Source organism: Bombina bombina, chromosome 2 (genome assembly GCF_027579735.1).
Source record: "Bombina bombina isolate aBomBom1 chromosome 2, aBomBom1.pri, whole genome shotgun sequence".
NCBI lineage: Eukaryota > Metazoa > Chordata > Amphibia > Anura > Bombinatoridae > Bombina > Bombina bombina.
Genome location: NC_069500.1, coordinates 838,441,706 through 838,457,802, shown reverse-complemented (window position 1 = coordinate 838,457,802; position 16,097 = coordinate 838,441,706). Strand labels below are relative to the sequence as shown.

The 16,097-nt window shown below is 43.4% G+C and overlaps 1 protein-coding gene across 2 annotated transcripts in view; it reads right to left on the bottom strand.

The window, feature by feature from the left end:
* Window positions 1–16,097, bottom strand: part of KDM4B (lysine demethylase 4B) — a 233,457-nt gene that overhangs the window by 102,452 nt on the left and 114,908 nt on the right. For both annotated transcript variants that reach the window (XM_053703174.1, XM_053703173.1), the window contains 3 exons: window positions 9,790–9,839; window positions 724–827; window positions 492–629 (listed from right to left, as the gene is read on the bottom strand). In XM_053703174.1, the coding sequence (XP_053559149.1) occupies window positions 492–629; window positions 724–827; window positions 9,790–9,839 (292 nt within the window). The remainder of the gene's footprint in view (window positions 1–491; window positions 630–723; window positions 828–9,789; window positions 9,840–16,097) is intronic.

Sequence of the window (16,097 nt, the reverse complement as noted above, 5' to 3'; positions counted from 1 at the left end):
TTCTTTTGCAGGTGTCACAGAATTATGTAAGATTAATTTGAACGTCGAATGGCTCTTTACGCAAAATTCAGTTCAAACTAAATCAGCATTAATTGCAAATAAATAAATGTATATAAAATGTATAATTGCAAAAATCTACACATTCTGCAGGACTCAAATAATGAATACATAATGTCACAAATCTGCCAAAGGATGAACTGAGAAAAAACTCAGAGCTCAGAGACACAACAGCTAGTATGTATCTATCCAGAGGACAGGATAAAAAATATGTTATTTAGCAGGAAGGGGGAGTGTTTAATACCAGCCTGAAAAGGTTTTCAATGTTAGGTTTCGGAGTGACCACCTATAAAAGTGAGCCTCTTCTTTGGTGAATGCTATTACAGTGGAACACAGACATAAAAATCCTACAGAAGAATAGTTTAAGGAATAGGGTGAAACTAGAGAGAGGCTTAACACAGAAAAAGCAAAGGTATTTAGCTTATTTATTCTACCTGTGTTGCCATCTTCCCATAATCAATCCAGCGTAATGTGGCAAAATTAGTGGACTCAGCACAGTTGAAACCATGATTAAATCCAGCGTGGTAACCATATGGGAAGGTGATCATGAACTCACCAGCTTCTTGTGTAATCTGTTTAGAAATAGAAGGTGAAATGCCACATTTTGTAAGTTATGATGACAGAGGGACCCAAGGTTCCAAACCAGTAACCCCGCATAGAACTCACTCTGTCAAATGGAATGCCATATTTCTTCAAAATGGATGGAGAAATCAATGTCATCTTGTGTCGCAGGAAAGCTTCACATCCTTGAGAACTGCCAGGGAAGAAACCTAAGTGAAACAAGTGAGCATGGAAAACAGCGGTTAAACATGAAGCAAAACGGTAGAGGAGACACAGTCTGTAACTGCTTTAAGAGTCTAATAAATTAAATAAATACATTTACTGGGTTCTTTGACAAGGAGAATTTTTTTATATAAGACCCCAACTGGACAACACAAGAGCTAGAAGAGTAGATTAGAGAAGCCGATCTAATCTTCACCGGAACCTACAAATTGCTTTAACACAGAAAGGGCAGTGGCTTGTGGGGAAATAAAAAAACACATAGGTTCTGCAATTTGGTGTGTGTGTGGGGGGGGGATTAAAACGAAAAACATTGCTAGAAAATTTCCTTGCAACATTTTAACAATATAAGCCCTTTTCTAAAGTCAACTACTTGCTAGATCAGCTTACAATAGCATATATTGGGTCAGAATTACATAACAAGTAAAACAAATTATGCTTACCTGATAATTTTATTTTCTTCAGATGGATAGAGTCCACAGCTGCATTCATTACTTTTGGAAAATTCAGAACCTGGCCACCAGGAGGAGGCAAAGACACCCAGCCAAAGGCTTAAATGGATACTGAACCCACATTTTTTTCTTTTGTGATTCAAATAGAGCATGCAATTTTAAGCAACTTTCTAATTTACTCCTATTATCAATTTTTCTTCGTTCTCTTGCTATCTTTATTTGAAAAAGAAAGTCCAGAATCCTGGACAGCACTCGTTTATTGGTGGATTTATGTATCCACCAATCAGCAAGAACAACCCAGGTTGTTAACTAAAAATGGGCCGGCATCTAAACTTACATTCTTGCTTTTTAAATAAAGATACCAAGAGAATGAAGAATATATGCTAGTAGGAATAAATTAGAAAGTTGCTTAAAATGGCATGCTCTATCTGAATTACAAAAGAAAAAATTTGAGTTCAGCGTCCCTTTAAATACCTCTCCCACTTCCCTCATCCCCGAGTAATTCTGCCGAGTTACAAGGAACAGTAGAAGAAATAGCAGGGTGAAAAGGTGCCAGAAGAATAAAAATAACAGACGACCCACAGAAAAAAACACAGGCGGGGAGCTGTGGACTCTTTCCATCTGAAGAAAAGAAAATTATCAGGTAAGCATAATTTATGTTTTTCTTCATAAATAGAAAGAGTCCACAGCTGCATTCATTACTTTTGGGAAAACAATACCCAAGCTATAGAGGACACTGAATGCAAAAACGGGAGGGTACAAAAGGCGGTCCCATTCTGAGGGCACAAGGCCAGCAAGCCCCACCCAAAAAACCCTGCTTCATCCGAAGCCGAGAAACTTTAAAAAAAGAAATAGCCCCAAGGGCACTGACCCGCAGATAGTCCATAAGCCTTGCTAGAGACCGCAGAAATAGACTCGACTGAGCCAACACAAACCCCAGGAGACACCGCCGCCCAGCAGTCAGTCCTCAACAACCCACCCTTTAGAAGAGAAATAAATCAACTACCGAAAACTCTCCCCAAAAAAGGAGAGAACGTGGAAGAAAAAAATCAGGGTTCCCAAAAGAACCCTAATTAGGGTACAACAAGTTCCAAATAAAATAAGGAACCCTGAGACCTGAACCAAGCTCACAGAGACCCGAACCAAGAGAAACAAGGCAGGCAATGCCCAGATCCTGGAAAGTACAGAGACCAAAGGTTAGGCCCGGGAATCGGAAACCCAGAAAAACAAAATTTTTCTTAAAAGCAGTGCAACCGCACCCTAAAGGACAACCGAAGACAGAGCCCTCAAGTTACCGATAGCTCAGAATATCGAAATATTCAGAGATCGGACGCGTGCAACAACCCCAGATAAGTGAACACCTGAGCCAACACTACACGCCACAGCCATATCAGGATGTCTCTGAAAAAGACTACTTGCAGGCAAGTAAGAGCAGCCGAAAAGAGATATCAAACTCTAATCGTCAGACTGCTAAACATCCACTAAACAGTGGGCATAACACAAGCTATCCAAAAGCTGCCATTCCCTCTCACATATCTTGAACATGGAAAAGCACAGAATCTCAAAGAGGTTCACCGCTTAAATGATCCAAGGACGAATAACAGATCTCAGATCCTGCTCCACACCGGACCAGCCCAAGCTACAGGCAAGTCTGAAAAACAGGGTATCAGTAAGGACCCCCAATCACCTACCTTCAGGGAAGGACAGAATGGGTGAACTCGGCCACCCCAACAGGAGTTGGGTGCCAACCCAAAGAGCTCCTTCAAATAGTTACTTCCAAAGAGAACCCCTTAGGAGATGAACATAGCTAAATGCAGTAGATCCCTATGAAGACCCAGCATAATTGACAGTCTCAACATGGAGATTCCAATCTCCACAGATGGAACAGAACAAACCCAGAAGAGCAAACTTCTCACTCTTACAGGAGAAAAAACACCTGTTCCAACCTCCTGCACACCGGGCAGGACAACAAACTTCCAGAGAGAGGAAACCCCCCTCCTCAAGAAGGACAAACAACTCCCCCCACAAAGGGAAGGGCACATATAAGAACAGCGCACATGCTCACAAGACATGAGCTGGAGACTGATGAAAACAAAAAGCCGAATGAAAAACATCCAGATGACCTGAAGAACACAGAAAAAAAAAACTCCTCCCGAAGGGGAGTATACATCGTACAAGGAAAAGGCAAGCCATAGGAATGTATCTGCAAGCACACAGAAAGTCTGGCAAAGCTGCTAGCAGGCTCAACTAGCCAGTCCTTAGGCCACAGCCTATGTTCCCCGGATAAAACTGGATCGCCCCGAACCAGCCACAGGATCAGAAGCTTCCGGACATCCAGAAAAATCCCAAACAAAACTAAGGCCCGAGCCCCAGAATTTGTTTAAAACAAACAAACGCCCCGGGGAACACAAATTCGCGGTCTGAAAATTCAGACCTCACAGGGGAATAACCCGGAACAGGGACAAAACTCACTCATAAAACTTAACCCAAAAGGAAGAGAACCCTCCATACAGGAGTTCAACACTCCAAAAAAGAGTTAGGGCCCAACAGAGGCGCACCAAGACTCCTGAGACCAAGGGAGAATATCAAGGACAAAGTCACCCGAAGAGCGAGTAGCACAAAGACTAGTCTCCATATCTCTTCAGAGTACCTAACCAGAGGACCAACCCGAGGAAAAAGAATGCAGAGAATCCCAAAACTCCCAGTAGAGAAAACCCTTAAGCAAAGCGTGGGGAAGGAGACAACCCAGCCTAACATCCCTGATAGGGAGACAACAAACTCCCGAAAGCAGGAAAATCCACACAGCCCTTCTTAAGAAAGTATAATCATCAGATGGCTCTTTCTCAAACCACAAGGCTACCTTGTATCACCCATAAGGAGGCCAAACTGCTAAGGGGAACGAACAAGTCCAGAAATCCCGACCCGAAGGAAGAGAATTCAAAAAGGAACAAGTCCAGGAAAAGAAAAGTTCTCCAGACTTCCAACCCACGCAGGAAGGAAACACTCTTAAGCCCAGATGAAATAATGGAAACAACCGAGTGTGTCGCAGCAGAACCTTACCAAATCACAGTCGACCAGCTAGAAAGGCCAACAAGGAATGAACCAATTCTCCATGCCTCGAACTGAACTTGTTAAAGAAAAACTAGTAATAACAAAAATAATAATGTGAAACACTTGGTGCCCAAACCGGACCAGCCAGGCAGAACAGGCGCCACGTGTCTGAAATAGGCCACAAGACAGAAGAGTCCGAACCCAATCAGGATCAGCTTGAAACTCAGGGTCGATACTGTCAAAGCCGCAGATAGACATCCCCAGAGATGGAGAATAAACATCAGACAAACATAGGACTAACATGTCCTCACACCAAACAACTTCCGTAGAAGTAAACTGAGCTATAAAAAATCGCGAGCATCGATTCCAGAAAAATTTCTGAAGGGAATACATAAACATGAGCTCAAATAAAAAATCATCCTAACCGGAATAAAATAAAAATAAGGCAACCCATAGGTTATCGCGCAATAAGAACAGACAGACCCGCAGGACCAGGATCCTGTTTTCCCAGCTCAGGACTAGAAAGGATACTCAATAAACAAGGCTATAGAAAGATTACTTCATCCTCATATAGCTAATGTTGCAAGCAGTTCTAAGAAGAGGACTGAAAATTCCCACCTCCGTTAAGGATGGGATCCTCCAACAACGCCAGAATGTGTCTCAAAAGGACACAAAGGCGCGCCAGTCTGTAACAAAAGGTGCAGCATACCTTTGCTGGAGCAGAAGACAACCCCGACCCGAAGGTTGACCCCCTGAAGCCTCAGGGACAGTCGTTCCCCCAGAAAGCTGAGCAGGCCATCCCATGCCTGAAGAGCCCCAAGTCAACAGAACACGTACAATATCGCAAGCACACTTCTGGTAGTTGCAGATGCGCCAGAACAATGGACAAGCGAAAAGGTGCCATGACCTCCGGGGGAAACAAGCCACCTTCCAGAGAAGGATAAGCAAAATCTGGGTTACCTGCATGTGTAGTAAGCGTTGGTGGTAGGGAACTCGCCACTCAGGGAACGGATCCCCCAGAGACAGGTGGCTCAGTGGCCCCTTGATTCCCCGATCCCGAGGAATTGAGCACTCTAAGACGGCATTCTGAACATAACTGAAGAGCATGCATCACCCGGGCCAATTCGTATTCCTCACGAGAAAAAGAATCTGAGTCAGAGACATTCGTCTCCACAGTATCAGAATCCTCCATAACTGGGATACTGAATACAAAAAACGGACCAAATAAGGAAACAATAAACGGCACCTAACACCCACAATGGCTTGGGAACTCACCACCTCCTAGGACCCAGACACCAGCAGACCAGAATTTTTCCATCGCCACACTGTCAGGAATACGGAAATGGAGAGCCAAACATGACCACGCCCGGTCACCGGGTGCCCCATGCAGTCCAAAAAGCGTGCTCAACTGTAAAGGCTGCGTCACTTCAAAAGGCCGTTATGTTTCATAGCCAAGAGCCTAAATAACACTACACATAAGCAGGTTGAATCACATAACAAACATGATGAAACCCCCCCTGTTCAATAACCCCCCTCAGTAGATATTAACCCTTGATTCCAAGATACAAAAGGAGCCTCACTGAAACCATGAGATATAGTTAGTCCCGCAAGGTGGTAGCCTCTCGGGAAAACATTTGTAATACAGACAATCATAAAAAATGAAATTATCTTACCGGAATCTACGCCGTGGAACAGGAACACGGCCCTTCAAGTGTAACAGATAGTGGCATTGCCTCTGCCATGGACTTGAGAGAAGCTGGCAGAGAAAGTCGTCAACGCTGATTGCTTGTGGAGCTGTTAATATGAGTCGGGATGGTTTCACAGAAAGACTATCCCTGCATCTCCAGACTCTAACTTTCATCCATGCTCTCACTGATCGGCTGACAGGAGTACTTAAAACTGCAGTCCCATGCCGAAGAGTACTACCCTCCATAAGAGACTATCGAAAACTTCTAAAACTTCTCTGCCAACCTTCTGGGATGAAAGGCAAAGAATGACTGGGGGATGAGGGGAGTGGGAGAGGTATTTAAGCCTTTGGCTGGGGTGTCTTTGCCTCCTTCTGGTGGCCAGGATCTGAATTTCCCAAAAGTAATGAATGCAGCTGTGGACTCTTTCCATTTATGAAGAAAAAGGGTCACGTTTGCATTGTTTCTCTCATTGTAACATAAACAGTGTAAAGTTTCCATATCCCTGATAAATGCAGGACATATAAAATATATTTGAATCTACCCTTCGCTAATTAACTACAGTATTTGTGCTTACACTAATAGAAACACACACACACACACACATATATATATATATATATATATCTCTGTAATGCCGTAAGAGTTAAATATTAACTTAAAGCCAGCAGTTTACGGGAGGAAGATATCTTATTGCACTACAATACTAATTGTATAGATGTATCATGTATTGATTTGCACAAATGTGGGTGTTCCTTGTAATTAACACTTAGCCTATGACTGGCAACATATGTGTTTAAATAGGTACTGTTTGCCAGACAAGTCAGGATATGACTACGGCTCCCGCCGAAACACGTGAGCCTGTCTGACACGCAGCACCCTATAATTTAAGGATTTGCAATAAAGATTGTTGTTTTATGAAGAGACCGATCACCGTTCATCTTATTGTCCAGAATTACATAACACCAGAATTAATGTTAATGATAGTGTGTGTGTGTATATGTGTGTGTGTGTATATATATATATATATATATATTATATATGTGTATGTGTGTTTATATGTATGTATATACACACACAAATATAAACACACACACACTCATACACAGACCTGTATTACGATGTCTTGTTAAACTAAAGGAAAAGAAAACTTGCCTACTAAAAATCTACCTTCCTAGTTATCTTCCGAAGAAAGGAAAAAACAAAAAAATGTATGCTTATCTGATAAATGTATTTCTTTCTTGACACAGTGAATCCACGGGATCATCAATTACTGTTGGGAATATCACTCCTGGCCAGCAGGAGGAGGCAAAGAGCACCACAGCAGAGCTGTTAAGTATCACTTCCCTTCCCACAATCCCCAGTCATTCGACCGAAGGAAAGAAGAGAAAGGAAATAACACAAGGTGCAGAGGTGTCAGATTTATACAAAAAACTGTCTAAAAACAGGGAGGGCCGTGGACTCACCGTGTCAAGAAATAAATACATTTATCAGGTAAGCATCAATTTTGTTTTCTTTCTTATGACACGGTGAGTCTACGGGATCATCAATTACTGTTGGGACTCAATACCCAAGCTAGAGGACACAGATGATAAGGGAGGGACAACACAGGTAACCTAAACAGAAGGCACCACTGCTTGAAGAACCTTTCTCCCAAAAGAAACCTCAGCCGAGGCAAAAGTATCAAATTTATAGAATTTAGAAAAAGTGTGCAAAGAAGACCAAGTCGCAGCCTTACAGATCTGACTTAGAGGCCTCATCCTTGAAGGCCCCAGAAAAAGACACCACCCAAGTGGAGTGAGCTGATATTCTCTCAGGAGGCTGCTATCCAGTAGACTCATAAGCTGTACGCTAACAACTCTCAACCAGAGGCAAAAAGAAGAGGCAGTAGCTTTTTTGGCCTTTACGTTTACCAGAAAGGCCAACAAACAATGTAGAGGAATGACGAAAATAGGGAAGTGATACTTAACAGCTCTGCTGTGGTGCTCTTTGCCTCCTCCTGATGGCCAGGAGTGATATTCCCAACAGTAATTGATGATCCTGTGGACTCACTGTGTCATAAGAAAGAAACAACATATTTTTTGTCTTATCAGAGGATTCTCAGAAAATAATGGTATTATATGAAAGTAGTATAAAGGACAACTTAGCATTTTCACATCACTGCCTTCAAAATATTATAATAAATTGTGAATATATATGGGTTTAAAAGACTGAACAGTGGATAAATCTTTAAGTCGTATTACTATTACCTAGTAATGCCAGGCTTATATTCTCAGTTCAATGTACAGCTTCAAAAAATTCTACTTAATTTACTAAAATACATTATACACCTCATCCTTTCAAAAGGGTGGTGCTGTTAACTAAGCTGTTTAGATTTCCTGACAGATTAACTGAGAAATAACATCCAAACTGTTGTACCACCACCAAACGTTAGGGATATATAGTGCATTATATACTATGCCATACATATATATATATATATTAGGGGTGCCTAAAATAATCGATTCTGCGATGCATCGCGATGCAGCCTGTTAACGATGCTGCATCGATGCAGTGCAGATCAGAATCGATTCAGGGGTGACATCATCGCGCAATGTCACGTGACCCCGCCTCTCTCACATAGCAGACGAGCCGACAGCATTTGTGTCAGGATTAATCTGGTTACAGCCCCCAGCTACACCACATCAGGACTTCCTGTGCACACTGCGCAGATATCTTACCCAGAGAGCATTACCAATAGACCTCTCACATGTTCCGGTCAGGAATTTTTATGACACCTATCCTAAAGAGCCGACAGCAGCCTCATGTAAACAGTGAATCTTTTCTTGTATTATAGATTCACTGTTTACTGTTGCGGTCTCTGCTGCATGTTTCCTCTCAGTCAGATCCCTAGCCCAAACGAGCATTTGAGGGTTGCTGTAAAACTTTTGACTTGCTGTATCTAATAGCAACCCTCAAATGCTCGTTTGGGCTAGGGATCTGACTGAGAGGAAACATGCAGCAGAGACCGCAACAGTAAACAGTGAATCTATAATACAAGAAAAGATTCACTGTTTACATGAGGCTGCTGTCGGCTCTTTAGGATAGGTGTCATAAAAATTCCTGACCGGAACATGTGAGAGGAGGTCTATTGGTAATGCTCTCTGGGTCAGGTTTCAGATGTCTGCATGTACTCTGTGAGAATGTTTGAGTGAGTACACTGCTGCTGGTTATATTTTCCTTTGTAAAATAAATCTACAGATACATATCTGTGCATATTGTAGCATTATGTTTATAAGTGCTCTTCCATCTTACACAGTTGTTTAAAAGATTATTATATATACACACACACACACACACTATATATATATATATATATATATATATATATATATATACATAGTGTGTGTATGTATATGTGTATATATATATATATATAAGTGTGTGTATATATATATATATATATATATATATATATAAAATATGGAATAGAACAAGATCATGAAAATCATAGGCAGTAATCGTGATGCATCGCGATGCATCGTAGAATCGAATCGTATCGAATCGTTACGATGATAATCGTAATCGAATCGAATCGTGAGACAAGTGAAGATGCGCAGCTCTAATATATATATACATACACAGTATATACATATATACACACACACACACACACACACACACACACAGGTATATATACATCTACACACACACGTATATATACATATACACACACACACACACCTCTCAATGTGACTTGCTACAGATGTGTATATGTGCCTTACCTTTTGCCAAGCGCTCCAGTCTCTTGCCATGTTCGGGGGGGATTGCATACCTACAGTACAGAAAGGAAACATATTCATAAACAAATGATAGAGAGGTATAAGTAGAGGCAAATTAATATACACAATATAACCAGAATATATAATAAGACACATTTAAATAAGAACTATTACACTATGTTTCCAAAAGTATGTGAACATCCCTTTTAAATATTCATACTTAAGAGTTCAGTGACTTTAAACGTGGCACTGTCAGTTAATGAAGTGTGTGCCCTACTAGATCTGCCCAGGTAAACTAAGTGCTATTATGGTGAAGTGGAAGTGTCTAGGAGCAACAATTGCCCAGCCACCAAGTAGTAAACAATGCAAACTCACAGAGTGGGGATGCTGAATGCTGAAGCGCGTAGAGCATAAAGGCTATGACACACTGAAAGCGACGCGAAGAAGTTCAAATATTTCATCTCTGAGCGCTTAGCTACGCGACCTGACGCAGCAGAGTGCTCAGAGATGAAAAGGCAAGACACACTGAGCGCGCACCGCTCCCCATGCAGTGTGTCACAGCCTTAAGAGTCACCTATCATCTGTTGAATCAAGGATGTGACACACTGCAAGTGATGCGGCGTGAGGCGAAGCAGCTGCTTCGCATCGCTTCTGAAGTTCAGATATTTCATCTCCGAGCGCTCAGCTACGCTACCTGACGCAGCAGAGTGCTCAGAGATGAAAAGGCAGGACCACACTGAGCGCGCACAGCCGCATCTACACACACGGTGCCCGCCACTCCACTTGCAGTGTGTCACAGCCTTCACTCACTACAGAGTTCCAAACTGCCACTGAAAACATAAATTATGCTTACCTGATAATTTCCTTTTCTTCCGTGGGAAAGAGTCCACAGCCGCATTCATTACTTATGGGAAATAAGAACCTGGCCACCAGGAGGAGGCAAAGACCCACCAGCCAAAGGCTTAAATACTCCTACCACTTCCCCTATCCCCCAGTTATTCAGCCGAGTAACAAGGAACAGTGGAAGAAGCATCAAGGTGAAAGAGTTCAAAGCCGCTATCATTACTTATGGGAAATTTATACCCAAGCCAAAGAGGACACAGAATGCCAAGACGGGAGGGTAAGAGGCGGACCATTGAAGGCACCCACAGAAAAAACATATTCCCAGAAAAAGTCCCATTTCGTCCGAAACCCGGGAAAAACCTAATTGAAAGAAAAATCAACCCAGTGGACGCAAAACCACAGACAGTCCAAAGTACCTGGACAGTTACCACGAGTAGAAGCAACCAAGACACAGGCCCTGAGGACCCCCTCTCATGGGCAACAACCCAGTCACAGCCCCTTAAACTGACAAGGGGAACCCGACTAACAATTCCCAGAGGGAGAACCAGACAGGACAGAAAGACGAACTCAGGCTTACAAGAAGACAACCAAGATCCGTTCGCCAGACTAACCTGAACATATGTCAGGGTAGAAAAAGACAGCAGCAGAAAACAGGAAATGACCAAAAGATCCCAAGGACCGGCAGACGCAGAAACCTCTACACAGCGTGGATGAGCGTCACCACCGATCAGGATCGCGAAGGGAACATCCCTTACCACTGTCAAGACCCACACCCAGTCCACAATAGACTGAGGATGCCTCACAAGCTAGGAAGAACTTCCGCAGCCGAAGAATGATCGAGAAAAAACAACCATGCTAAAATCGTAAGAGAGGAAACACAGCCACTACCCGAAGGAACAAAAAAACTTCACGCTCCTTCTCAATCCAGACGGTGTAGACCAACACAACACTGCTAGAGGCCGCAGAGCAGCCGAAACTCATCCGAGAACCAATTTTCTCGACAACCGAAGAATCCCTAAGGATCCCAATCCCACAGAGTGAGCAAGAGACTCCTCTTTAAAGGAGCTTTGCCTGGGTTCAAACCCACAACCTTCTGATTCAGGAGCAGTGGAGCTAACCACTAAGCTACATATCCCTTGGGTACCACCCAAAGGGAGGGAGAAAAAAAAACAACAACCAGGCATGCGTCAAAGAAAAAGCCACCAGAACCCAGTGATAAGTCCCACAAACGAGAGAACAAGTAATCCCAAAGAGCAAGCCCACAAGGCAGCATAAACGTATGTAATCCAGATGGAAACGAACCTTGATCTTAAGTACCATAAGATAGCTATATCTAAGTCGAGCATCCAAGCTGACAGAATGCACTCAGAAAAAAACACTAAGGACCAACGCCCCTTTTTAGGGGAACCAGAGTCCCCCCTATGAAAGGACCGAGAGGACGTGTCCCCAAGACACCTAAACCATCTACCGATGAGTGTACAGGCACCGAACGCCCCAAAGGGCAGAGTGGCGGCAGAGCAGCAAGGACCGCACCCCTCAGGCCAGGGATGCGAGGGGACGTGGTGGGACCACACCGGCCCATGTCACTGGAGCAAACTGACACGGCCAGCCCAAGCGCTCCTTACATCCAGACCCGAAGGTCGCGGGGAAAGGGGTAGTTTACAAAAACAAACAACAAAAACAAGTGAACCAGTAGGTCCCGCCGGACCAGCCAGACGCAACATGCGTCACTATCAATTAACAGTGCACACACCAACTCCGGATGAAAACCCAGGAACGACTTCCTTGGAAGAACTAAAACCAAGCAATCCAAGAATACCCGTAAGGAAAAGAATATAAAGTAAATAAATCCAACTCGGATAAAATAAATAAGGACGCCCAAAGGCATCTGCCCAGAAGGAACTATGTCTCCGCAGGACCTGCCAGAGACCGGAACCCTCAGAAAAACAGGCTGGGAAAGCTCAAAAGTAGACCGACCGGAGATAAGATTATCCCCATTAATCTATACCGAAGAACCGTGCGAGAACTGAGAAGTCCCCGGACGATAAAGTAAAGGATCCCCCAACAGATCAAAAAGACGTCGTAGTAGGACACGCAGCCGCACAATCCTATAATGAAAAGAACAACAAGGCGGCACAATCACCCCCGGGGGGAACACTATAGTGCCATTCACGGTCTGAACACCCGGGATAGGCAGGCAGACAGGCACATAACTGCAAGGAAACCTCAGGGTCTTGCAGACAAATCAGAGCCAATAAAATATTAAAACGAAAATGTCCCGCCATCTCCGGGGGAAGCAATCCACCCTGCACGAAGGAGACATCAAAGTCAGGGGCACCTGTGAAAACAAAAGGAGCGTGCGATTGGGAAGGTGCCTCCTGAGGAACATAGCTCCCGGAGGCCGATGGCTCAGCAGACCCAAGGTCCCCCGAGCCCAAGCGACCCAGCAAACAATGCAGGCACAAGAGACAAGAGTGGTAGACTTGCGACAAAGGGGCTAAACGACAATCCTCGTCCGAGGACAACTCATAATCTGATAAGACAATAGTCCCGGCATCAGAATCCTCCATGACTACGACTAATATAAACGCACAATTTTGGAAAAAAATCGACTGGCACCTGACACACGATGGCTGGGGCATTCACCACCTCCTATGACCAGACCTCAGTGGAGCAGACTCTTTCCTCCGTTGCCACTCGGTCAGGAATGCGGAAGGGGAAGAAACCCCACCCTAGCGGAAACACGCACAGTCAGCAGAAGCCCCGCGAAATCCAAAAAGTGCGCCACCAAAAGGTGGCAAAACTAGGCCCAATAAAAGGATAGGCAAGTCTAAACAAACAGGCAAATACTTTAACGCTTCATGTCTCAGCCTCAGAGCCCGTACACACATATCCAATGCAGGTTGAGTCACAAACGAAACATGATAAGAGACCTCTTCCCCGTTCACTAATCCACCCTAAGGAGGAAATATCCCTTGATTCCAAGATCTGTACTGAAGGTGCCTCAGCGAGGCCCATACTATACTATCATAATAAATTACATTACAGACAATGTAATAAAATGAAACGATCTTACCGGAATCTACGCCGTGGAACAGGAACACGGCCCTTCAAATGTGACAAATAGTAGCAGCACCTCCGCCATGGACTCGAGAGAAGACAGCAGGTAGCGAAGCGAAGTTCAACACCACCAAGTGCTGAAAGGAGCTGTTATAACGAGTCAGGATGGTGTCGCAGGGGAAGTTCCCACTGCATCTCCGGACTCTAACTTTTGCCCAGGCCCTCCACGAGAGGCTAACAGGACTACTTAAAACTCCTGTCCCATGTCGAAGGGTAGCACCCTCCATAAGAGACTTATTAACAATGAATAAAAGTATAACAAATAGAAAAATAAGAAAAAACTTCTGACATTTCTCTGCCAACCTCCTGGGACAAAAGGCAAAGAATGACTGGGGGATAGTGGGGAGGGTATTTAAGCCTTTGACTGGTGGGTCTTTGCCTCCTCCTGGTGGCCAGGTTCTTATTTCCCATAAGTAATAAATGCGGCTGTGGACTCTTTCCCATTAGGAAGAAAAGCAACATCAGCACTATAATTTTGTGTTGGGAGCTTCATGAAATGGGTTTCCATAGCAAACCAGCTGTACACAAGCCTCACATCAACATGCACCAATGCCTAGTATCGGTTGGAGTGGAGTAAAGCATGCTGGCACTGGACTCTGGAGCAATGAAAACATGTTCTATAGAGATATGAATCATGCTTCACTATCTGGCAGTCTGATAGAATAATCTGAATGTGGTGGATGTCAGAAGAATGCGATCTACTGAAATGCATAGTGCCTACTGTAAAGTGGATAAAGGTCTGTGCAGTTTTGTAGGGTTTGGGCTAGGCCCTTAGTTCCAGTGAAAGGTTATCTTAAAGTTATTGTAAACTTTTATCCACCACAATGCTGCAATAATTTTTTTGCTGAAATTAACATGACCTTCATTCATATTCCTGCTACTATCTACAGTCTATATTTTGTAATCGCTGTAAATACCTCTGCATTCTATCGCCGCTTTTTCCACCTCGTTTGGAAGTGCACTTTTTTTTTTTTATTAAGATTTTCCGGCTGTCCAATCAGAAGACTGACAAATTGGTATGTATTTCATGATGGAAAAAAAATGGAGTGCGCATGCATAAATGACAACATGCTGTCAGTCACTCAGTGAACAATCCTGGGAGTAATATGCACAGGGGAAAACAGATGGGAATTCACTTTCGCATTGAACTGCTCCACAAGTAAACAATGAATCTTGTGAGTCATTGCTTACATTGTGGAGAATTTAGGCATACGCAGAGTAATCTAGATTGGGGGCGCGCATCTATGCCGACGTAGAGAGCGGGTGGGACCGCTCACTATGTCCACACTGCTGAATCAAGGAAAATGAAGGGGGAGGAGGAAGGAATCGATAATAGTAAGAATAAAAAATGATAGTTTAAAGTTTGTTAACATTTTTCAGGTGTAGTTGCATCTCTCTAGGGCAGTGCTTTCCAAACTGTGTGTCGGGACACACTAGTGTGTCGGCAGCAGTGTGTAGGTGTGTCCCTGCTTCAGCACAAATTTTTAAAAAATTTTTTTTTTTGGTTTCTGACTTTGCGCCTGCCTGCTAGGCATATCACATGATTGACACGTTATTGATACCTAGTGGGTCACAGATCATCTTAACCTATTGGTGCAGCTCAGTGGGAACTGAAACTATTCCCATTGGCGGCACATTGGCTCCTGACTGCACGTGTAGTCTCCTTAATTGGCTTGTGACTGCATGTGTAGTCAGTGAGTAGGACAGCAGTGTGTTTGCAGCGCAGGCAGTAGTCAATCGTACTCACCGAGCTCTGAGGGCGGCAGCTTAAATGCTGAGCTGAAAACAGTGTTTTTTTTTTGGCAACTAGCTCCCAGTAGTGCATTGCTGCTCCTGCTCTTGATATATGGATAGGAAGTGGAATCTTAAAAATGCTTGATGATGAAATGCGAGTGTCTTTATCTAATATTCCACCAAATATTCAGAAATTGTGTTCATCCCATCAACCTCATACATCCCATTATAATAGCAAGTAGCTATTGGTGTTATTAAACTTTTTAATTCTTGCACATACATACTGTTACTTGTAAATACATTTCATTATTATATAATTTATGTATGTGTCTGTATCTCTTAAAACAAGTTAGTTTAACCTCCTTTTTGCTAGTACAACTGAATTACTGTGTCGCGAAATGATGTAGGTCTAAAAAGTGTGTCACCAACATAACAAGTTTGGAAAGCTCTGCTCTAGGGACATGTGTGCAAGGAGTCCACATCTGGGGTTTTTTTACTCTTAGGGAGATTAAAGAGCAATTTGCATAAATAAGAAAAGAGAGAGACGCACTCTGCTAAACAGAACAAAAGCTAGAATAACTTCCATGCATGTTCAGTTTCAGTGCCATATATTT